Source organism: Hemicordylus capensis, chromosome 1, assembly GCF_027244095.1.
Source record: "Hemicordylus capensis ecotype Gifberg chromosome 1, rHemCap1.1.pri, whole genome shotgun sequence".
NCBI lineage: Eukaryota > Metazoa > Chordata > Lepidosauria > Squamata > Cordylidae > Hemicordylus > Hemicordylus capensis.
The window spans coordinates 26,024,872-26,049,321 of NC_069657.1; the positions used below are offsets into that span (position 1 = coordinate 26,024,872).

Below are 24,450 nucleotides of genomic sequence, written 5' to 3' on the forward strand. Positions count from 1 at the left end.
AGCAGCAAGCGTGGATGTGGTGGCAAGAGCAGCAGCAAGAGTTCTGGCAGGTCGAGGGGGGTGGGGCAAGCAACAGGAGAGGGGCCCTTGACGACCGTCATTGTGACTGTGAGTAGCCCGTATTCTTGGAACACGTCTGTCCAATTAGAGTGAGACCCTGGGCCTGTAGTGCCGTATGTGCCATACTCAATATAAGTTGTGTTAAAATGAGGTAAAATGAAGCAAAACAGAAGCAGCCGGAGGTAAGAAGCAAGGCCTATGTGATTGAGCCTGTTCTCTCATTTACCTCAGAGACATGAGTTAAACCATTCAAGTGTAATGGTTACCTTTTCAATACATTTCTCCTCCTCTGAGAGCAGGGGGAAATTTCACCAGCAAGCCTTGGCAGAGGCCCCTTTCATAACTGTTTCCAGGGCAACAAGGGCAGAAACTCTCTCCTCCCCACTCCCATCTCTGCCTATTCACTCCTTTCCTCCTCCATTTTTCCTCACAGACATTCTGACTTCATTAAGCATGTCAGAACTTGATGTTACCAGACCATCTTCTTCCTTAATTTGTATAAATTCAAAACCTATTTATTTCAACTAACCTATGAAAGGATCTCATATGGAAGTCAAGACAGACTATCTAAAGAGACCTCTCTCAAAGAAATTGAGTCAGTCTGCTTCCCTATTTGGATGCAAAACAAACAAAAATCCTATTATAAAGATAGCAGGGGGAAATCTAACTGCGGTCTTGAGGTTTCATGTCTACTTTTCAACTTTTACTCCTCATAACTTAGCCATTTCCCCACGGATTCAATAAAAACTGACATACTTATTGAGCATTTGATGCTAGTGTAAAAATGCCCCTTCTAGCATGAATAGTACAAACAGAACGCTTTGAAAAGTCACAGAAGGTTCCAGATGGGGTGGGAGGATGCAAATGAAATAATATGACATAATCCTGTTTTATCGCTCCACCCATAATACAGCTGCAAAGGATTGACTGCTGAGTTTATGAAATTGACTCTGTTGGAAAACACTGAGGTTGGCATTAAATCACATACAAGGATACCTCAATATTCATGGACTCACCATCTGCATAGCCACAGTTGGGTAAGGGACACCCAAACTCAGTATATTGGGGCACGGGGACAGCAAAAAATGGAGTTAAACTTGAGTGTCCGTGGGTTGAGGATGGCCGGAAATGATCTCTGAGGTCATTTCCGGCCTCCATGTTGAGTGTGGGAGCCATTTTATGGCTCATCTTCTTTAAAAACAAAAACAAAAAACCAATTTCCTGCCAAATTTTGGTGACTTCAACTTGTAGAGGGCATCCTTGGAATCCTTAAGGCTGGTGGAGCATGGTAGGGCACTTTATTTGGCCCGTTTTCACATTTTTGGGCAATCTTCAGTGATTTCCCCCCCCAGTTTGGGAACCTAATCTCTCAATTTCCATTGACTTTAATGCTCCGTCATCTGTGGTTTTGCTACCCACAGCTGCCCCCCATGGAATGGAACCCCTGTAGATAAGGGAGTTCTCCTGAAATTCACTTTGTAGGCTGTCTATTATACAATGTGGGTTAATAAGCATATTATCTATTAATTAATTAATTAATTAATTAATTAATTAATTAATTAATTAATATTATTTATTTGATATGTGGACTAAAAAACCAGTAGTGAGTTAAAAGAAATAAAATCTTTGGAAGTAGAATGGAAAGAGTTGGGACTGAGTAAAGTTTAACAGATTGTTTTGAAAGATAGCCAAAATTGTGCAAGTGAACTAATAAGGAACTAGAAACTGCAAATACAGTTGAAAGAGAACTGAGACTGAGAAAACGGGTTAAAGAGAAAACAGAAATTGTGCAAGTGGATTTTAAATAGAATTGCAGTTGTACAAGTGGCTTAAAAAGAAATAGACTGCAAATTGCTAGAGATTGAGCATGTTGATCTGAAAAGAATGAAGGTTAATTCACCTTTAAGAGTTTGTTTATTATAATTTTTAAAAGTTTCAAGTTAAAAGTTAAAGTAAGAAGCTAAAAACTTTAAAAACCTATCTATTTCTTCAAGTGGATTAAAAAGGGGGGGAAAAGAGAAAAGAATATTTTGCTGGAATGGGGAAAAAATTGTGTTGTTCTGATTAAAACTGAAAACGTAGGAACATAGGCACCTGCCATATACCGAGTCAGACCATTGGTCCATCTAGCTCAGTATTGTCTACACCAGCGGTTCTCAACTTAGGCCCTCCTGCAGATGTTGGCCTACAATTCCCATAATCCCTGGCTACTGTGGCTAGGGTTATGGGAATTGTAGTCCAAAAACAGCTGGGGGGCCTAAGTCCAGGCCTGCTCTGGTCAACACAGACTGGCAGCAGTTTCTCCAAGGCTGCAGGCAGGAGTCTCTCTCAGCCCTATCTTGGAGATACCAGGGAGGGAATTTGGAAGTTTCTGCCTGCAAGTATGCAGATGCTCTTCCCAGAACGGCCCCATCCCCTAAGGGGAATATCTTTACAGTGCTCACTATAGGATTGTATTGAAAGGTGTCATTCCGTGAACATAAAATGTTTGTTTATTTGCATACAAAGGGGCAAGTTCCATCCATTCCCACTTTCTACAACCTGCTGCATTTTCAAAAGCAGTGGACAGATTTGTGTGCATCTGTGGATAAGTCGGGATTTCCACACTGTCTCGTATGTAATGGGATGTAATAGGAGACTGATGTTACCAGACAAGCTGTGTTTTGGGGTAGCACAGAAAGCACCCCTCTATGTGCATTAGTCAAGAGGACTAAACTAATGACAATGGGTACAGCAACCAACCTCAGAATGGATATTATTTATTTATTTATTGTTAAATTTATATACCGCCTTTCATTAAAGCAATCCCAAGGCGGTTTACAGCCAAAAAACAACAACACAAGATGGTGAAATAAATATAATAATAATAATAATAATAATAATAATAATAATAATAATAATAATACACTGTCCGTATATTCAGTGGCGATAGAGCAATGGAGTTTGGTCTAGACAAGTGTGCTGCATTAATAATGAAAAGAGGAAAAATAACAAAAACAGAAGGAATAGAACTACCCAGTGGAAGCAACATCAAGAACCTGGAAGAGAAAGAACATTACTAATACTTGGGCATTCTCCAGGCTGATAACATCGCACACACTGAAGTTAAAAGAAAAATTGGAAGTGAATACATCAGGAGAGTTAGAAAAATCCTCAAGTCCAAACTCAATGGCGGGAACACCATACAAGCCATAAACACCTGGGCTATACCTGTTATCAGATACACTGCAGGAATAATAGACTGGTCCCAGGCAGAGCTAGAGACGCTAGATCGTAAGACCAGGAAAATCATGACCATCAATCATGCTCTGCACCCCGGCAGTGATGTTGATAGGCTATACCTCCCTCGCAGCTCAGGTGGAAGAGGAATGCTGCAAGTCCATCAAACAGTAGAGGAGCAGAAAAGAAGCCTTGAAGAATATATAAGGGACAGTGAGGAAAATGCACTTAAAATGATCAAGAACGAGAAACTATTCAACACCAATGAAACAAAGCAGGCCTACAAGAAAGAACAAGTCAAGAACTGAGCAGAAAAATTGAGACAGAAGCCACTGCATGGTCAATATTTGCACAATATAAGTGGGAAATCAGACATCACCAAGACCTGGCAATGGCTTAAGAATGGCAACTTGAAGAAAGAAACAGAGGGTTTAATACTGGCTGCACAAGAACAGGCACTAAGAACAAATGCAATAAGAGCAAAAGTTGAAAAATCAACAACAAACAGCAAGTGCCGCCTTTGTAAAGAAGCAGATGAAACAGTAGACCACCTAATCAGCTGTTGTAAAAAGATCGCACAGACTGACTACAAACAAAGGCATGACAAGGTAGCAGGGATGATACACTGGAACATCTGCAAAAAATACAAGCTACCTGTAGCCAAGAATTGGTGGGACCATAAAATTGAAAAAGTTGAAGAAAATGAAGATGTAAAAATATTATGGGACTTCTGACTACAAACAGACAAACATCTGCCACACAATACACCAGATATAACTGTAGTCGAGAAGAAAGAAAAACAAGTGAAAATAATCGACATAGCAATACTAGGGGATAGCAGAATAGAAGAAAAAGAAATAGAAAAAATCACCAAATACAAAGATCTACAAATTGAAATTGAAAGGCTGTGGCAGAAGAAGACCCAAATAATCCCAGTGGTGATTGGCGCCCTGGGTGCAGTTCCAAAAGACCTTGAAGAGCACCTCAACACCATAGGGGCCACAGAAATAACCATCAGCCAATTACAAAAAGCAGCTTTACTGGGAACAGCCTATATTCTTGGACGATATCTATAACAACAGCAACAACATTGACAATAAAATTCAGCCATCCTAGGTCCTTGGGAAGGACTCAATGTCTGGATAAAACAAACCAGTCAATAACACCTGTCTGACTGTGTAAATAAATAAATAAATAATAATAATATAATGAAGACATTGAAGTGGTGAATAGCTTCTGCCTTTTAGGATTGACCATCAACAGTAAAGGATCTAGCAGTCAAGAAATACTGTAGACTAGCACCTGTTGGGTTGCAATGAAGGCCTTGGAAAGGATATTTAGATGCTATGACGTGTCTATACCTACAAAGATTAGAATAGTTCGGACAATGGTTTTCCCCGTGACACTCTATGGATGCAAAAGCTGGACTTTGAAGAAGCAAAATAGAAAAAGCATTGACGCTTTTGAACTTTGGTGCTGGAGAAGAATTTTGAGGATACCATGGACAGCCAGGAAAACAAACAAATGGATCATGGAACAAATCAATCCAGAATTTTCACTCGAGGCACAAATGACCAGGCTCAAACTATCATACTTCGGACACGTTCTGCAAAAACCCAGCTCCCTTGAGAAATCCATAATGCTGGGAAAGGTTGAAGGAAAGAGAAGAAGAGGACATCCAGCAGCAAGGTGGATGGACTCAATTATGACAGCACCACTGAAAAACCTTAAAGGCTAAATTAAAGACAGATCATCCTGGAGAGAATCTATCTATGTGGTCGCTAAGAGTCGACACTGACTTGACAGCACTTAATCAATTAATCAATCAATGTGCATGGGATTGTGGGATCACAGCCCCCTTTTGGATGTCTCAGTTCATGAGATCATGAACTTTTCACTTGGCAAGACTCACAGCTGGTCACTGAGCATGAGCAAAATGTGGGGCAACATGCCCCCAAATCAGAATAGCAAAGATCAAATGGAGTGCATCCGCACCTCTCTTTCAGGCATTGAGTCAAGTGAGCAGACCCTAATTCAAAGGATGAATCAATCAAAGAGGGCATCCTCTCTTCCCTTCCACTGAAGATAACGGTCAAGTACTCCTTGGGAGTCACATAGATAAGCAGAGCATTTCCTGAACCCATCTTGGAATTAACAAGTAAGCTGGCAAGGACTTGGTAGATGAGCACATCACAATCGGAAGTTTCTGATCTTATGCACCTCAGGACACCCTGTTCTTTAGCAGTTCTTTATTTACACATGACCAGTGCATTTGCATAGCTTCCTCTGCCATTGCTGGGCAAAATCCACTCAGTAAGATTAAGCTCAGGTAGCAATACACTCTTTTGTCTTTTATGGAACCTGCCACCTTCAGGGTGCGTAGAATGGCTTGGAAACTGCCTCAAGGCATGTTTCAGGGTATAACTACCCCCAGCCTAAGCAAATGGCCTTGGAATCTCTTTGGATCACTATCCTACAGGCTTTCAAAGTGAGTGGTAGCTTTCGCTCCTCGGCCTTTTCTTCTTCACCTCTCTGCCCATTTCCTGAGAGGAGACCTGCAAGTGCAACAGGTGCACCACCGGACCAAGGATAAGTAAACTAACCTCTTCCCTCTCCGAGTCTCCTCCCCTCCATTCTTTTTCCTTCCTCCCTGTCTTACAGCACTTTGCACGGCAAGCTCTAAGCCAGGCTGTGGTCTAAGCACCTTAGCCTAGCCGATCAACCCACAATTTGGACTTCAAGTTGAATTACTGCCAGCTATACGCTTGCTTAGAATATTAGTTAAGATTTATTGTCTTGCCTAACTAACTTTGCCTTCCTGTATCCCCATTTACCCCCAATAAAAACTATTGTACTGCATTTCTGCCACCTCATCTTTTCCAATTACCAAACTTGCACAAATTCGATAGTGAAGCCAAACTGCTCCCTCGAGCCAAGCTAATTCCCCACGCTGAGTCGAAAGCATAGCTGGAGTGTCTAGCCAGCAATCCAGAGAAGTTCTGGAAACACTGTCCTCAAACAAAATAAATGCATTTTGAATGGCATTTCTTGACTAAACATGCAGTATTCGCTCATACGACATTATTTGTGAGGGGAAGGCTTTTACTGACAAGGATTACATGGAGATACATGCTAAAAACCATCATCATGTCAATTAATAATACTAGTAAGCTGCATATTTTCAGTCATGCAGATAGGCATTTTTATACTGGCTGGCTGTTGGCCACTTGTTCTGAATTTTGTTGTAGTTTGACTCTTTGGTTTGAAAAGATTCAAGGCATCTGCCTTTTCTGTAGGACTGGAGTTCCCAAAGTTGGGTCCTCAGATGTTGTTGGGTCTCAACTCCCATCACCCACAGCCATTGTTTCAGTGGGTGATGGGTGTTGTAGTCCAGCATCTGGAGACTCAAGGTTGGGATGCCCCACTGTAGGACATAGGATACATCCTACACCCTGTACCAGACTGAAAGCATGGGGATTGCTCTGTTCTATGTCCTGATGGCATCTGTCCTTAAGCCCTGGATTTGGGAGGTTATGCTTTTGGATCACGTGTACAAATTTGGCTGGAGCAAGTTAATTTTCTTATGTGGCTATTGCAGCCTCTTGAAGTAGTCTCTGCCCATGCCCATGACTGTAATTTAAGCGGGGGGATGGGGGGGACACACATATAATTTTGTGGCTCCTTAAAGACTAACAGATGTGTTATGTCACAATAAATCTGCTATTTTTTAAGGTGCCACGAGGCTCTTTGTTGGTTTTGCTGCAATAGATACAGGGTTACCCTTCTACACTTAAGCACAGTAGTACTGGCTCGCCATCTAGTGGTCATCTGAATGATTTTTCAAAAGCAGTCGCAGGAAAGTGTCTTAATATTTGTAAGCAATAGACCTAGTCAGACTGTATGTTGTATGTGTGTACATATGTCTGTACACATTTTTGTTTTTGTGTACATGCATTCATTTTGAACATGAACCTGTATACAGGCCCCTTCAAATGGATGCAGAAAATGCACTAGTGTATGTGCACTGAACATAATAGCACACTGGCTGCCGATATGTTTCCAGGCAAAATACAAGGTGCTGGTTGTTACCTATAAAGCCCTAAACAGCTTAGGCCCTGGGTATTTAGGAGCGCGTCGTCTTCACTGTGAGCACCACTGCCTCTTGAGATCATCTAGAGAGGTTCGCCTGCAGTTGCCGCCACCTTGCTTGGTGGCTGCTCGGGAATGGGCCTTCCCCGTTGCTGCCCCTGGACTTTGGAATGTGCTCCCTGTTGAAATAAGAGCCTCCCCATCTCTGGCAACTTTTAGAAAAGTGCTGAAGATGCATTTTTTTCACCCAGGCTTTGAATTAGATTTATGGTTTAAATTTTTCATGCTGGTTTTAAATGATAAAAAATAATGTTTTTAATGTTTAACTGATTTTAATTGGCTAATTGGTTTAGTTTTGATTTTAACTGTTAATTGATTTTAATTGTTTTTATTTGTTGTAAACCGCTCTGAGCCATTTTTGGAGGGGTGGTATATAAATCAATCAAACAAACAAACAAAGTGTGAATAGACTGTACATGTATAGAGTGTATAGATAGAGAAGATCTTTATTACGGTCCCAGACCAGCATTAAGATTGTATATGCACTTGGCATGGCATGTAATAGGAGTAGAGTAGATATGGAGCAATAATTCCAAGTGTCTGTGCTTGGAACGCGAGTCCCCTGCTCAAATTGGAGTATACCCCATTTGATGCACACACAACTCTCTTTTGAGCTTTCCTAACCTGAAATAGGAGTTTGCACCATCTCCACCATTCACAGACGGGGAAGATGGGGCTTGTCATCCCCACCCTTCCCAGCTACATATTTGACAGGTCTGTGCACCCCAGGAGGGGCCCTGCAGGAACTCCCTTGGGGATGGGCCCCTAGCTCAGTGGCAGAGTGTCTGCTTTGCATGCAGAAGGTCCCAGGTTGTCCCCAGCATCTCCAGGTATTGCTGGGAGACACTCCTGCCTGAAAGCTTGCTGTCAGTCAGCAAAGCCCCACAATCCGGCTATGCCCTGTGCTGTCCTTGGGTTCAGTAGTTGTTTGCAGAGCAAGGCACGGAATCTGGGGAGACCTCCTCCTTGTGTTCTGGAATCTTGAGCAGCCGGTGTTCTAGCACACAGAGAGAAAGTCTCCCTAGGCTCAGCACTTGCCTTTGCAGACAAGCACCCAACTTGGGGAGAGCAGGGTGTGTGGCTAGAGAGCACATTTGCAGCCGAGACAGCAGTGCTTACAGTGTGCTCCTGTTCCCCTCGCTAGGTCAATGGCAGATCACTGCATAGGCAGTATAGGCAGCCGCCTATGGTGGCAAATCTTGGGGAGCGGCACCTTGGAGCGGAACTCTTTTTTTAACCTTTATAAATAAGAGAGAGCAGGCAATTTCAGTCCTCTGCGTGCACACAGAGGCCCGAAATCACCCGCTCTGTCTCATTTGCGAGTAAGCCCGGCTTGAGGGAGGACCTCTTTCGCCGCCATATTCCAGTGTCTAACCTCACCTCCTAGGATGGTTTAGGAGGTGGGTGGAGCCTCCGCTGCTACACCGCAGCGTTTTTAAAGGTAAAAGACAGAAATAAATTTCCCTCCCCCCGCAAGACCCCGTACTCTTGTTCCCGGGGCAGCAAATCTTGGGCTGCCTATGGGCGGCCAAAAGATTAATCCGCCCCTGCTCTAGGCGGGGACACTGGTTGATGTGATGCACTATTTAGCTTGAGACCTGCTATCATTTCTGGTTGAGCTAGAGCCCTCTTGAGACCCTAGAAACTGGACATGGCAGCTCACATGGGGCAGACAGCTCATGGAGAGGGAACTGCAGAGCTGCTATTACCACAGACACCCAACTGTGGAACAGTGGCGCTGCTGTTGAGAGCAGGTGGTCATGCTACCAGTGTGGCTGTATTTCTGCCCATTGTTATGAACAGGAAAAAGTGCAGCAGCACAGGTAGTGCTACTGCCCATTCTCTACAGCAGCCCCACTGCTTCAATGTCTGCAGCAGCCCTGCAAGGCACTCCATCTCTGTTAGCTGTGTGCATCAACGTCTGCCACGGTACCCAGTTTTTTAAATGTCTAAACAGGGCTCGAATTCAACCTAAAACTGTAGCAGGCCTCAAACAAAACATGGAAATTCTCTAGCCAAAATATTTTAAAGTGTGCATCCTCCAGCATTGGCCTAATGGAATTATATTGGTTTTCCAGTATGTAATAGTCTCTCACAGTGAAAATAGAGCAAGCAATGCAAATAAAAGCTGTTATGGACTAGGGGTGTCCCACTAAAAGACCTTAATTTCAGTCTGTGGGTTTCTATACCACTTAGAAGCCATATTTCTACAATCAGATGTGTGTGTGTATACATACACACAGAGAGAGATTTTTAGATTTTGAACTCTGTATGGAGTAGATCTGGTACTAAGGCAAGGAAGTTAGCCGGTTAGAAGGCTGAGGATGGTCTTGGAAAAACAGATGACAGGAGTCTAAAGCAGTTTTATCTACTTGAATTACTGTTGAGAGTAAGATAGTTTTTCCAGTATGGCAAGAATTATCTTTTTGGGGACTGTGGTAAGGGAGGTAGACTCTGGAGTCCCCTTGAGCTTAAAAAACAAACAAAAAACAAACAACCACTTCAAAGAAAAATCGAGTATCATGATGTTAATCCTTACATAAAACATTTCTGCTTCACCAAACATTCAGTGGAGCAGAAAATACCACAAACATCATTAACTGAAATCATGTTTCTTCTGGGTCTAACAATCCAGGAAACATGAAGCTTCAGGCCAACACGTCCTTGACTCATGTTCTGATGTCCTCGTTTCCTTCCTCTCTGCATGATGCATTAGAAACATATTGGCCTTGACAATCCTTATTCTGAATTTCCTGCCTTTTTTCTCAGGCTGAGTCATGTTGGTAATGGTCTTTACATATGGTTCTTCAGCTAATAGTGTTTCAATTTTCTAGCTAATAGTGCAAAAGGAAAATCAGTTGGAAGTATATGCGCCTGTTAACATAAACTAGGGCAGGATGTTTCCATGACTTGGGGAGTCAGATTTACAAGGGGAAAAACCTGTTGTCTCAGTTCTGGTTCCTGTCCCAGCCTGCACCCCTATTGCATCTTATTTTATTTCTTTCATTTATAAAGCGCCTAATGCCTAGATGTCAAGACAGTGTACACAACTGAAAACAAGGGAGATCTGCTTATTGGAAGATCCCCTGTACCTCACTTACTGTACCATTATCTGACCCATAGTTCACAACACTCTTTTCAAAACATTTATCTGAATGATGGGAGTAGCACTGCAGTTATGCACTGATTAGTAGGCCCAGGCACAGAGAAGCCCTGCCCCTCCAAGCAGAGTGGGCTTGCTTTGGAGTGCATCACAGCAGTGTACACACCTCTCTTTCAGAGCTACAATTCTCTGTGCAGTATGTAAGCCAATATGCCTGAGAAAGGCTACCCAATGCTTCCTTCCTCCCTATTCTATCTTTTTTTGTGGGGGGGGGGCAGGGATCAAGTCGGAAAAGGCATTACTAATTGCTTACTGAAATCTTTGCTTTAAGAAATGTTTACTTTTATTTAAGCAAAAAATTCAGTAAACAATTAGTAATGCCTTTTCCAACTGGATTCCCCCCCCCCAAAAAAGAGTAAACTAAATGTTTACTTTACCAGTAAACTTATTCTTATTAGTTAACTATTTAACTGGATAATATTTCATATCCCTACCTCCAACTCCCATTTTTGTTCTCGTATCTGTTGAGATGATGCCGAAATCATATTAGCAATGTTTGAAAGGCCCCATTGCAAACAACAACAACAACAATTTTTAAAAAATCCTACCCCCAATCCTACCTTTTCCAATGGTTGACATGATGTGCAGCCTTCTGTCACTCTCAACACTCTGTCTCAGGGTTGCTGAAGAGTCCCAAGCCTAGGCAGTGTTGGGGTTGCTCAAAACAAACAGCTGCACAAGCAGAACAAGTGCTAGCACAACGAGGACCCTCGCACTCTGACTAGCCATGATGCTGCTTTGGGACTCCTCAGCAGCCTTGGGGCAAAGTGTTAGGGTGACAGAAGTCTCATGGTGTCAGCCAATATTTGCAAATCCTACAGCCTTTCCCCCTGACCCCTGTAAAGCCCATCTCATGATAATACAAGGAAGAATCGGAAAAAATTAGGGTATGCAAGGATCTATAAACTTGTTCATACCAGCTGTCTAGGAATCTCAGTTGGAGATAGGGGAACTGTTCATAATCAGTACCATAACATAACAATTATTAATGTAACATCTTAATTCATACCAAAAATGCAAATTTCGCCAGACGCTTCTCTTTGTGATGTTTTTCACCACTCTTGACAATGTTATCATGTGTTAACAAGAGTGAACCTGGCCCCTCAAATGCACAGTAGAGATAGGAAATGTACTGCTGCATCTGTGTTAAGTAGAATGTGTAAATAACTGTACCTGTGTATAGGTCTTGTATGAGAGATGAACATCATGTGTGAATAAGGCTTATGTGTCTTATAGACTTCTTTGTCAACATAAACTGACTACAGTATATAAATTTGTATGTCAAAGAATTGCATTTGCAAAACCAGCATGAGAGGTCTGCCCAGTGTTTAATTTTTAGTCCAGGTACCCAACATGATAATCATCTTTATTTGCAATGGACATAATTGTAATATCTATAAGAGGTGTTGGCTAATTATATATTCTTCCATTTGCAAAAACATTACAAGTGATCACTGACCACAGTTGTGGCCATTTTACATACAGCATATCCCTTCTGTTCATTTGGTACACATACATTTCTAAATCAAGATGTGTTAGTTTGATAAACCACCCATGGTGCTTTCTTCCTACTGTTCAGTCTCAGTAACATCAACATGACTGCATATCACTCCTGCGTCTTCTTTGTGGGAACAATTGTTCTTTCCAATGTCTGCATGTGAGCAGTCCAGCAGGGTCTTCTCCTGGCCCGTGCACTGAACATCATCAAGAAGGATGGGAAGTGAATGTCCCTCCCCAAACTCTGCTTTCTTGGTTGCCCTAACCACAAAAGCGTAGCCTAACTGGCGGCAAACTACTGCAGCTGCCTTTGAGGTCCACAAGTCATCACACACGGTGCCCCACTCTCCATTGATGAAAATTTCAACCCTTCCCCGGTCTTTCCCTTTTGCACTACCATCCATTATCCGGACTGCACCATTCCGTGACTGTGGGGGAGCATGGGTCGGCTTTTTTCTCCTTCTTTGTCCTCTTCTTCCCCCAGTCCTCCCCCCTTTCCTGGGCTTTGGAGCTTTGGTTTTTGGTGGTACGGTGGTCATTGGTGCCCTGTTTTGATTTCTTAAGAGGGTCAAGAGTTGCTGCAGCCAGTCTGGAGTTGTGGCTGGGGGTGGTTCCGCAGTTGCTCTGCTCCTTCCTGGGGTCCGGGTTGTGGTTCTTAGTTTGGGGCGTTGTGTTGGCGTTTTCACTATAAGCTCTGAGGCGGAAAAGCAGAGACAAAATTAGCATTCTGTGGTCAGGTAGACTGAATTGTAGCTAGAGGCGCTACTTGAAAGATTAAGAACTAGTGTTTTAAACAACCAGAGAGAGAACGCGTGGAGTTTACTCATGCCAGTTTTGGGATCCAGAGGGCCAACTGAATCTTGGACATTGCAAATTCTGCATAATGAACTAGTAGGAAGTACCTGTTGCACAGTCCTATTGCCTTGTGTTAAGGCAATACTGTGGGGAAAAACAGGACTGATTTTCTCTGCTATTATTTCTCTCCTTTTCAACTGAAGTGGCACATAGGAACATAGGAAGCTGCCATATACTGAGTCAGACTATAGGTCCATCTTGCTCAGTAGTGCTACACAGACTGGCAGCGGCTTCTCCAAGGTTGCAGGCAGGAATCTCTCTCAGTCTTATCTTGGAGAAGCCAGGGAAGGAACTTGGAGCCTAGATGCTCTTCCCAGAGCTGCTCCATCCCCTAAGGGGAATATCTTACTGAGCTCACACTTCTAGTCTCCCTTTCGTATGCAACCAGGACGGATCCTGCTTAGCTTAAGGGGACAAGTCATGCTTGCTACCACAAGACCAGCTCTCTTCCCATGGAACCACAACAGTGCTGAAGTGGAGATAGCTCAGTAGCAGAGCATTTGTTTTGCATGCAGAAGGCCCCTGGTTCAACCCCTGGCATCTCCAAGTAGTGCTAGGAGAGACTCCTGCCTGAAACCTTGGCGATCCATTGCCAATCACTGAAGACAATACTGAGCTAGATGGACTAATGATCTGACCTGGTAGAAGGCAATTTCCTGTGTACCTAGAGGTCTGGGTTGTATTCCAGAATGCACCACCAGTTCATGCCAAGTAGGCCTGAGGGCCTTCCCATTTCCTCATGTCAACTGTACAGGTACCTTTGAATGTGACCAAAAGTTGTGTACTGCAGGGGAAGATTAAATACCACCGTTTTCATGCTGCCACTGTGTTATTGGAGAACCACTGATAACCTAACAAGAAATCCCAGGGTTGCTTAGGCAGACCTCTTGGAAACCACTGCTCCAGGCAAAGACCAAACTTGCTCCCCGTCAGCAACGACTTTAGAATACCAAATTACGTAGGCCTTGTGAACAGGGGTGTAGGTAGCTCACCTGTGGCTGGAGGATGGAGTCCTGCCGGCACTGCAGCTCCCCTGTTCCCTGAGATTTCTAATTGTGCTTGGCCCAAGCCATGCTTCCTGCATCTGACATCAGATGCAGGGAAGTGGCCAGTACTGGGGACGGGAAGTTCATTGAATCACTGACTGGAGAAACTCTATAGGGTCTGAGGGGCCCCATCCCTGGTACTGGCCAGGCGCCCTGCCACTGCCCAGGAAAGGGTCCACAATTGTCCATCCTCCCCACTCAGCGTTTCGTTGAAATGCTGACTGGCTGCGCTTCCTCCTCCAGCATTTCAATGAAACACTGACTGGGAAGGAGAGGGGCACGCCTTGCCCTCCCAGCTGGTGAGGGCTTCATTTGCCAGCTGGATGCCGGAGGGGCAAGAGGGTGCCTTGGCAACCGAGGGGCAGTTATCCCCCACTTGCTCAATTGTCCCCACGCTCCTGCTTGTGAACCTACCTAACCTACTTAAATCTGATTTTTTGCTCTACAGACATATAGATTCTATATATTCAGAATAAAATCAATCCATGGGTGGACAAAAAGGCTACATTCCATAGCATGCTGGCCTCTGACTTGCCAGACAGATAAGTCTATGACAAGACTCTAAACAGAATATGGAAACCACAGAGAAGTCCAATCAAGGAATAAGAAAAGCAATTTGTGTTTTTTTCCACACTCTTTTCCTTGTTTCAAAATTTTGGCACCCATAATTAAAGTCTACTATGGAGCTTTTCCTATGGTGAAAGAGCTGGCAGTGATTTTTTTCCTTAAATTTTATTTAGGCATGAATTCCAAGAAAGTTTCTTCTTTATTGGGTTCTGTAAAATTCTTCCAAAATTCAAATCCCTTTCCATAAACTGTTCCCTCCTGCTCCTTCATCTCTAGGAAATCATGCTCAGAACTCATGAATAATGAGGTGGCTTTTTAATACTTCACAGGGAAGGGTAGGTCACAGCATACTCTAGAAGGGATACTATTATAGAAGTTCAAGGAACACAACAGTTCATGTACATGGAGTGGACACTTGAATATTAAGTTTGTTTGCTGTTTTTTTTGACTTTATCAGGTTTTAGCTATAGGATATCTTGTTTTATGGTGTGTTAGCCACCTCAAGGGCCACTTTTTCAGGTGGAAAAGCAGGTCGAAAATATGTGTTACATTTATGTGTATATTATTACACATATATGTAATAATAGTAATATATCTAGGTGGTTTACAACCAATTAAAATAAACCAATTAAACAGAAATTAAAATAGAACCAATTCAAAGCCACAATTAAAATTAAATATTTCTGAGAAATAAACGCCAAGTGGCAGGAGAATTTAACCACACTTGTACCTTATTTCCTCAATTTCACCCCACTTTTCTTCCATGATGGAACTCAAGGTGTCACACATGGGATTCCCAGGCAGTAACCCATCCAGGTACTGACCAGACCTAGAGCTGCTTAGCTTCAGCAAGATGGCTGCATCACGTGCCCTAGAAATCTAGTGAAGGAGGCATGTGGTAAATCCCCCTACCCACTAGGCAGGACAATAAAGTCAGCTGACTCATGTGGGTTACATGCAGTGGTTAAGTGATCCCTTGGTAACTGTCCACCTGTATTCCCTTGATGACTGTTCCTCTGTTTTCAAGGTCACACCGGAAATGGACAGGAACTACAAACAATCCAAATATTTGTAATGTTGTGCTCTCCTCTGCCCTGTTCTCTGAGCTACTTCTCTGAAGATGAGAGTGGCTAATAAGGAGATATAGCTACCTCTTTTTATTGAGCTACTACTTTCTATTCTTTTATTTTCTATTGCATAATACCTTTAATACAAAAACCACTCAAGTTTAGAAAACACGAAGGCCAACTGAAAATGATGAGGGTTGGGAGGGCCGACGGGGAGGCAGGCTCCCACCTCCCTCACCACACACAATCAAAATAAGCTTTTAAATCTCTGCTTAAATCACAATCAAAGCTTTTAAGCTCTGCTGCTCATATGTGTCACAAGCTCACTCGACGGAAGACGCTGGCCAGAAATATATGACACAATAGCCATTAGCTCGATTTTCAGTTTTACTGCTAAATAGGCAGGTTTAACTGTCTCACCAAGAATACAGAAGTGCAAATTCCAAAGTCACAATCTCTCCCACAAAAGCTCCAAGCCGATTTGGCTCAGATCCTGACCCTTCTTTCCAAAGATTGCTGGCCCCTCCTGAGCCAAACACTCACCCTGGCCTGTCTCAATTACCTCCCCACTCACATTACCGGCCTACTCCTCCTGAGGCAATAGGGCACACGAGCTGTGCCATACCGAGCGGCAGAGCCAGGAGCCAGAGAAGGAAGTCCTATGGTATCCCACAATGGATGTGTGGTGCATTGGAGAATTCCCCAGCTGCCGGGCACTCTTCCTGCCCGGCTTTGTGCATGCTCAGGCTGCAGGCCACTAGAGTGTGCACACAACCAGGGACTGGGATAGCAGATTAACAAACTCTTCAGGGGCAGCACCGGGATTGGGCCCGATCCCTGCACTCCTGTAGGGACCAGACTCCCCACCCCAACAGAGTGAACAGGAAGTGAACTCATCCTTGACTGACAGGCTGGCGACCCCCAGGTTTTGACCAATCAGTCTATCAGGTGGGTGGGACAAGAGAGCTTCTGGGGCTTCTGAGAAGAATCAGGAAATATGTGAGGAGAGTGCAGAGGGACAGTGACCAACATGGTGACTGCTCTTGCATGGTAGAGGCTGCAGGAGAATCTCTGAGGGTCAGAGGTTTTGCAGGGGCTTGATCTCAGGATTTTTTTTTTTAATTATTATTTTTATTTTTGCAATTTCTGAATATCTGTTTCTTGTAACTGAGTAACTAAGATTTCAAAACATACCACCTAAGAAAGATCTGGGTGTTTTGAAACATTCTCGTAACCAAGTTAAGCATTTTTCAAGTGCATCTAAAAAGCTAGAGCCTCATACAGATCAGGAAACTGTTTTTGTTCCTTTCTTTTTTTAAGCCTCTCAGAGTTGGTTATTAACTCAAACAGAGGGGGGGGGAGGGAACCCACTACTGCACAGCATCTCTAAGAGCTCAGTTCAGCTATCATGAGTTCCACGTGCAGGCAAACACTTGGGGGACAGGTTTCTATATTTGCCCAATAATCAGTTCAAGAGAGCCTGGACTAAAGCACTCTAGTCCAGCAGTCCAATCTCGGAAGGTTTGGAGTGCTTGGTGGCAGCAAATTTAAACTACCAGAACCTCTGTTTTACTAGAATCTTTTTTCTTTCTGGGCTTTTGAAAGTTAAAGATTTTAAACCACCAGGCAGCTTCTCAGACCACTCATGAGTGGTGACTCAGCAGATAAGAGTCTCCCTCATGAGCTAGGTGACCGAGAAGGCCAGCCAACACTGGCCAGCCAATTTATCATCTAGCCATCTGAGTCAGGGGAATCCATTACAGCTCCACACAAGTAGCCCTACCTGGGTAGGACTGTGCAAGCCTGGGTGGGGCTGCCCATATGAATAACTTTTGTTGTGTATCAAAACCTTTAGAACATAGGCAAGCATTCAGTATTTGCACTTGCTGTTGCACATATTTTGATTTTTTGCCCTTGTCCTTCTTTGCTACCATCTTTCCTCTTACTCTGAAGTGCATTCATTACTATGGAAACAAATACTGGGATAGGCAGTGCTTTTCTGCATCCGCCTGTGCCATATAAAAAGTCGGTTTAGTTAATGGCAGCAGAAATGCAAGTACATGTGATGGTAACCTGAGCTGTGGAGTGTTACAACAACAACAACAACAACAACAACAACAATAATAATAATAATAATAATAATAATAATTATTATTATTAATTTGATTTCTATACCGCCCTTCCAAAAATGGCTCAGGGCAGTTTACAAAGAGAAATAACAAATAAGATGGCTCCCTGTCCCCAAAAGGCTCACATTCTAAAAAGAAACATAAGACACACACCAGCAACAGTCACTGGAAGTACTGTGTTGGGGGTGGATAGGGCCAGTTACTCTCCCCCTGCTAAATAAAGCGAATCACCACGGTAAAAGGTGCCTCTTTGCCCAGTATAATACCGTTCAAGAACACCGTACAAGAATACCGTTCAAAAAGAACTAGAGGATAAATGGCTCATTCACAAGTTGCTCTACATTCAGTATCTGAGTTTTGGCTCTGGCGACACCCAGGAACCCAGAGCTTCAACCACTGTCACTCAATCATTCCACCAAAAATTAAAAATTCAATAATAGGACATGGAAGTAGAGGCGGAAGAGGTTGAAGGGGCCTAGACGTGTGTTTTCGGAGTCCTTCCACAAACTTTCAGCTTTAGTTTTGTTTGTTTTTAAAGACAACTCTAGTCTTTTTCATTCCATGGCAATATAAAGAAAAATATACAGGCATACCCTTTCCAGATGCCCAGTTAGAAGTAAACCTGTTTCCAAATTCTAATGCTCTGGCCAATAAATACAAACATACTGGAATGATTGGTTGTTGTTGTTTAAGTACTAAAAGATAGTGGGCAACATCCAGACTAGCTAGCTACACATCACAGAAATCAATGAGACAACTGAGACATGGTGAATTTAATCCCATTAATTTAAATGGGTCTTCATCATTATTGACTTATCCAAATGCTGCTCAGTCATATTTATTAACTTCTAACGTCAGCATGTAAGGTCACCTGTGTTTGAAAATGAAATTTCTGGCTATAGACCTGATACAGCAACTTCTAAAGGCACACTTATGAGAAAAATGAGATTTGTACCATTTATTTAGCTTGAATTAAACTATATTTGGAGAACACTAATTTCCTGGATATACAACTTGAATGTGCAGAATCTAGATTCTTGGGCACTAGGATCAGGAGAGGAAGATGCTTGGCCTTTTTGGTGGGGATCCCATCACTGTGGAACTCCCTGCTATTAGATGCTTATCAAGCTAGTTCCTTCTTAGCTCTTTGGAAGATAGTAATTATATTTTTATTCTTCAGAACCTTTTGAATCAGGCTGGCTAGACAACCACTGTTTAGTGTTGTATCTGCATAGATCCACAAAGTTAAATACACCACAAGGAGTGCCAGGAGCTAGATCAGGCTAAAGAAAAAGCAGCACTTATTGTGATATTTCCAACTTTTCACATTCATGCCTGACATCAACACATCAGTAGATGGCGGAACTCAAACCTCTCCTTAGCTGAAAATGCAGGATGATTCATTCAGAAAGGTGAGGAGAGAACACACGATTCAGTTTTAACACACTGTCATCCCTGCTTGGCGAGAAGCATTTTGGTGAGAACACGCTAAAAGATACGCTCCCCCGTCCCTGTTCAAGATGAGCAGGCATTCTGCTGTCTTTTGGGAAGCAAATATTGCCCATCTGGGGAAGGTACTGAACTGTGAATGACAGCAGATGCACAAAAGGCACAACACCAGGTGAGAAACCCTTCCTCAGAATCCTTCACCAGCATGCAAGACATGAAAATGAGAGGAGGTCGTGTTTAAAAAGCTAGCCACACTGATTTCACTTTCAGTTTAGCTACAGCTATTTGTACTGAAGCTTTTCTCAATATTTGGAAATACAGAGGGGGATCTGAAAGAGGGGGTGTCTCTCATGATAAGGCTGCCCAAATAGTTTGGTGTAATAAAAGCCATCCCTCTGACATGAGAGTGCACACCATATTCTCTGGCTATCTTTATACGGGTAGCTGGGGCAGGGGAAGATTAATGAAGGCACACATATGGCTGAAGCTCAGTGTCCCAGCAGCAGGCAGTCCCCTCCTCCCAGCCCCAACTGTCTCCCTTCCTCTACGGAAAGCCAAGGAAGACACTTGGACGCCGATGTGAAAAGCTAGGTGGGAAATGCTGAGATGTGCTGAAAAGCTTCTGAAACACTGGAAAGCTTTCCACACAATGGCTAATTCCAACCCCCAGTTCCTGCCATACTTAGTGATGGGCCCGCATCTGGTTGTGAAGAAACTCATTGTGCCTCCTTGTGAGTTTTGGCGTTCCAGCCAGATGGGGAGGAGAGAAGCCCCCACTCTAAAGTGTTTCATGGAAGGAGACGGGAAGTAAAGAGCACGAGGAAGGTGCTCTGTGTCTGGATGGAGCTCTGGAAGAACAGGTTTCTTCAGAACTTGACACAGGCATTTTGATCCTCTGAAAGAGCCAGTCACTAAGTAAGGCGGAGCATGAAAAAATATGGAACAAACTATTGTGTAAAAAAGCTCACTGAAAGCTCCTGACCAACAGGCCCGTATATCTTCTGTTCCCCCAGGAGAGGAGGGGGGAAAAGCAGAGGCATATATGAGTACCCAACCATAAGCTTCAGACAATAAGCTGCTCTTCCACAGACAGGGTTGGGTGAGATACTCCTTGGGGTACATAGGAACATAGGAAGCTGCCATATACTGAGTCAGACTATAGGTCTGACTCTCGCTCAGTATTGTCTACACAGACTGGCAGCGGCTTCTCCAAGGCTGCAGGCAGGAATCTCTCTCCGCCCTATCTGGGAGATGCTGCCAGGGAAGGAACTTGGAACCTAGATGCTCTTCCCAGAGCGGCTCCATCCCCTAAGGGGAATATCTTACAGTGCAAACACTTCTAGTCTCCCTTTCATATGCAACCAGATTGGACCCTGCTTAGCTTAAGGGGACAAGTTATGCTGGCTACCACAAGACCAGCTCTCCTCTTCAGTACCACTGAAGGGCAGCAGAGTCTCAGGGTTTTTTAGCTTAATTTGTGTAGTTCCATTTAGATTCTCTGCCTCTGGCACCAAAATGTCTTGGGCACCTCTGGGCCCAAGTCTGCCCCTCAAGAAATAAGATCAGGAAATGCCTCAAAAGTGTGTGTAGGGATGTTGTGTATACCTTTCTTCAAAAACCATTGCAGTACATATATACTGTAGTTGGCATATATAGTTGAGTTTCGATGTGGGAAACCCAGGTCCAATCTCTGCTCAACCATGAAGCTCACTGAATGTCTTCGGGCAAGTCAAATCTCTTTAAGATTTTTGTGAGGATATGAAGTTGCCTTATTCAGAGTCGGACCACTAGTCCATCTACTGGCTCTCCAAGGTTTGATAGGCATTTTCCCAGCCCAGCCTGCAGACAGGGCTGGCCTCAAGAGTGGGCAACCTGGGCACCTACCCAATTGAGCTTGATGGCTTATTGTTTGTTGTATGTTCAGGTCTGCAATGAGCTAGGGAGGAAAAACACTAAGCATAGAGGGTGGGGGGAGCTATCATGGCTCAGACTTCTGACACAGAAGAGTCAGAGCAGGAATGGGAGGATTTGCCTGCTAGTGAGGGCTCAGAGGCACAGCAACAGGAGTTGGCAGGGAGACTAGACTCTGGAGCTGAGGATTCACAACAGCTGCCAGACATGATTTCTGATGGGAAGGAGCCTGGGATTTCACCTGTCTTGAGAAGACGGCTCAAGAGGGAGGCTCAATGGAAGTCACGCAGGCACAGGAGATCATTAGAGAGGAAACCGAAGTGTTGACTCAGGGAAGCCTCATTGGCTGCTGGTTCTCTGGAGCCATATATATTTGGCAGTCTCTCAATTGCTCAGGTGCTGTTTGCAACTTTCGCTGGTCCACAGACAGTGTGCTATTGAATTCCAAAACTTTGTCCGCGTTCCAGTTTGCCTTGTTTATGCTTTCCTGCTTTGTTCTGTTAATTCCTTGCTTCTGTTGTCCTTCACTATTTTCATTCCTTTCTCTGTGTTTTCTGTTCACTTATTACTCAGTTATTGTTAGAGGGGGGTACCTAGTTCAGTTCAGGGGACTTAATTCATTTACTGTTTTTTCTTTGTGAGCCTTTTATTTTTCACTCGTGCAGTTCTGCTGCCGCTTCCTGTTAACTCACCGGGGAGTGCTGAAAGGGGTTGTAAATCCTGTTGGGTTAGCCGAGCTAACAGATTTACGACAGGAGCTCAATGGTACTCCTCATCCTGGGCACTATTTATCCTGGGCTGGCCCTGCCTGTATATGCCAGAGGTTGAAGCTAGGACCTTTTGCTTGCAAAGCATGGGCTCTGCCACTAAGCTAGGGCCTCTCCCCTAAAGGGGAATAACTGTTATTTATTTAACCAGTTTCTTATCCTGCCTTTCAGGCATAATGCCTCAGAAGGCAGCTTATATAAACATATCTGTATATAAACCGTATCAGCTGAAAACCAAAAGCAGCCATTTGTAAGAGCAACAAGAAAGAAAGGCACATTTGCTAAAAAGCAGGCTGAGTGGACCAAAGGAGGATGAACTAACGGCTTCTTGGAAAATATGGGGTTTCAAGGCCCATTCTCAATCTTGTCCATGATGGCTTCACACTCAAAAGGACTGTGAGGGTACACATTGCAAGGGGACTGTGTGGGCTTAGCTTGAGAGGATTTGGACAAGGAATGTGTACTGAGTTTCTTGTCAGGTGGGGAGTGAAAGGAGCAATCCAAAACCTGGGACTGCAAGGAAGATTTTGAGTTTGAAGAATGGGTCCCCTTGTCAGGTCAACTGGGTTGAGAAGATGAGGTGGAAAGGCTCACCTCACTCATGTTTGCAATTTGTGGGCCTTCTCCATTGTTTTGTTTGTTTGGGCTCCAAACAGCACTTTGAAAGGTAGGTCCTCTATTCTGGAACAGGCTCCTGGAGTGAGTCCAGAAGAGCGGAGCCAGCGTGGTGTTGAAGGGCAAAAGAACCTACCATGGCTCAAGCTATACGATCAGTGGAGTGTTTGCCATGCCTGCTGCTTGGCAATATAACATGCCTCCCTCTGAAAGGTGAGGGCTGCCTCTTTCTTATCATGCAGCAGGAGATCTAAGAAAGGAGCCAGTTTCTTCCAAAGAAACCAAAGTGCTGGTAGTTCACTACCTTGAGTAACAGAGCAGAGGAGGAGTAATGCACCTACCGATGGAAGCATCCTTCCTGGTCCAGTGGGGCTGACAGGGCTTGATTGTGACCTGGATTGCGCTGCTTCAACCACAATAAGAGTTTGAGGCAGGATGCTTTTGCAGGAATTTACACTTGTCAATTTGTACACTGTACAAGGATTCTAAACCCTTTGCTGCCAGTGGAACAGAAGAAGGTTTGTCCCAGCAATTCCACGTAACCTCTAGAAGAGCTGATATCATGGTAGGACTACTGGAATATTGGATGTTGGTTCAATGAGGCTGAAAATGGCGTCTGTAGATTGTTTCTGGGCTTGCTGTATTTCCAGTCCCAAAGAGTGCTATACATGCCATTTGTTCCAAATAGATATCAGGTCTTCTGAAGGAGAGCCTGGCTTAGGGTCTGCCACCCAGTATGGTGGTGAGGTGTCCGATGCAACCTCAAAATCTTCAGTGTCATCTCTAGAGCGGAAGTCCACCCGTGATCCTGGCACCTCATCATCTGGGTGGTCCAATGGCCTCTTGAGACAGAGGAGGCAGGTGAGTCATTTGTGGACTTGGTGTAATGACCCAGACTGCATGTCTATTTAACAGGGAGTTTTGCCCCTAGACACCTTTCTCTCATATGAATCCTACTCAGGCTCCACAGTCAGAGTACTGCTCCAGTTCACTACTGGCCTCTTACAAACTCTGAACAATAAACTACCAAGATTTCTCACAAAACCACCCTGAACAAACTCCCTTGTTCAGTCTCTCACAGGCGCTCTTGCTCTCAGCTCCTTCTTCTGTCCCAACCAGGCCCTATCTAATTCCTAACTGCCTCAACTGACACCACCTGCCATTATTTGAATCACTGCCCTGAACGTTCCATACATGGTTTTCATGATGGCCTCTGCCCGCTCACTCTCCAAAGCACTCTGCTTGTGTACATCTCTTCGGTACAGGGACCAAAGGCAAGTTGTTCATTATTGTACGAGGTAAAGTTGGTAGAACCTTCATTGGGACCAGAAGCTGGGGCAAGGACAGCCTTTTCATCTTGGGAACTGGCAGAAGAGCTTTAGTTGTAATAGACTGTAAAGGTAGCTTTGGTTGTGTGGAACTGGATGGAACAGATTGATGAGACTTCTTTTTCCGCTGCAGCATGTCCAATGGAGGGGGAAGCATCTTATTGTTGACTGTCAAAGAGCAAGTCAACGGTGCTGGTGTTGTGAGCATGTCTGTAGTCAATTTCAATGGAGGTGGCACTGTCAGTCCCCAAATGGGTACTGATAATGAAGGTACGAAAGACAGAGCTGTTTGTGAGGGTCCCAGTGCTGAATCCCCCAGAAACAGGCAGATTTGAGAATTGTGGGAGATCATTCGGCACCGATCAAGTGGATGGAATTTCCAAATGGCCATCGGAATTCAATGCATTTGGAGGAACCAGTGCATTTCAGTGGACATTCGCCGTCATTTGTTTTAGGATGTCTGGACACTAGTCCACCATGGGACATGTATGCTGACGATCCCAGGTTCAATCCCTGGCATCTCCAGGAAGGGCTGGAAAAGAATCCTGCCTGAAATCTAGGAGAGCCACTGCCAGTCAGAGTAGACAGTACTGAGCTAGCTGGACCAAAGGTCCGACTCAGTAGAAGG

At 44.0% G+C, this 24,450-nt stretch overlaps 1 protein-coding gene across 2 annotated transcripts in view; it reads right to left on the reverse strand.

The window, feature by feature from the left end:
• Positions 1 to 11,900: 11,900 nt before the first annotated feature.
• HHIPL1 (HHIP like 1) overlaps positions 11,901 to 24,450 on the reverse strand; it is a 58,083-nt gene continuing 45,533 nt past the window's right edge. The window contains exon 9 of one of the 2 annotated variants that reach the window (XM_053282911.1): positions 11,901 to 12,782. In XM_053282911.1, the coding sequence (XP_053138886.1) occupies positions 12,160 to 12,782 (623 nt within the window). In that variant the 3' untranslated portion in view covers positions 11,901 to 12,159. The remainder of the gene's footprint in view (positions 12,783 to 24,450) is intronic. The other variant, XM_053282912.1, reaches the window with a different exon arrangement.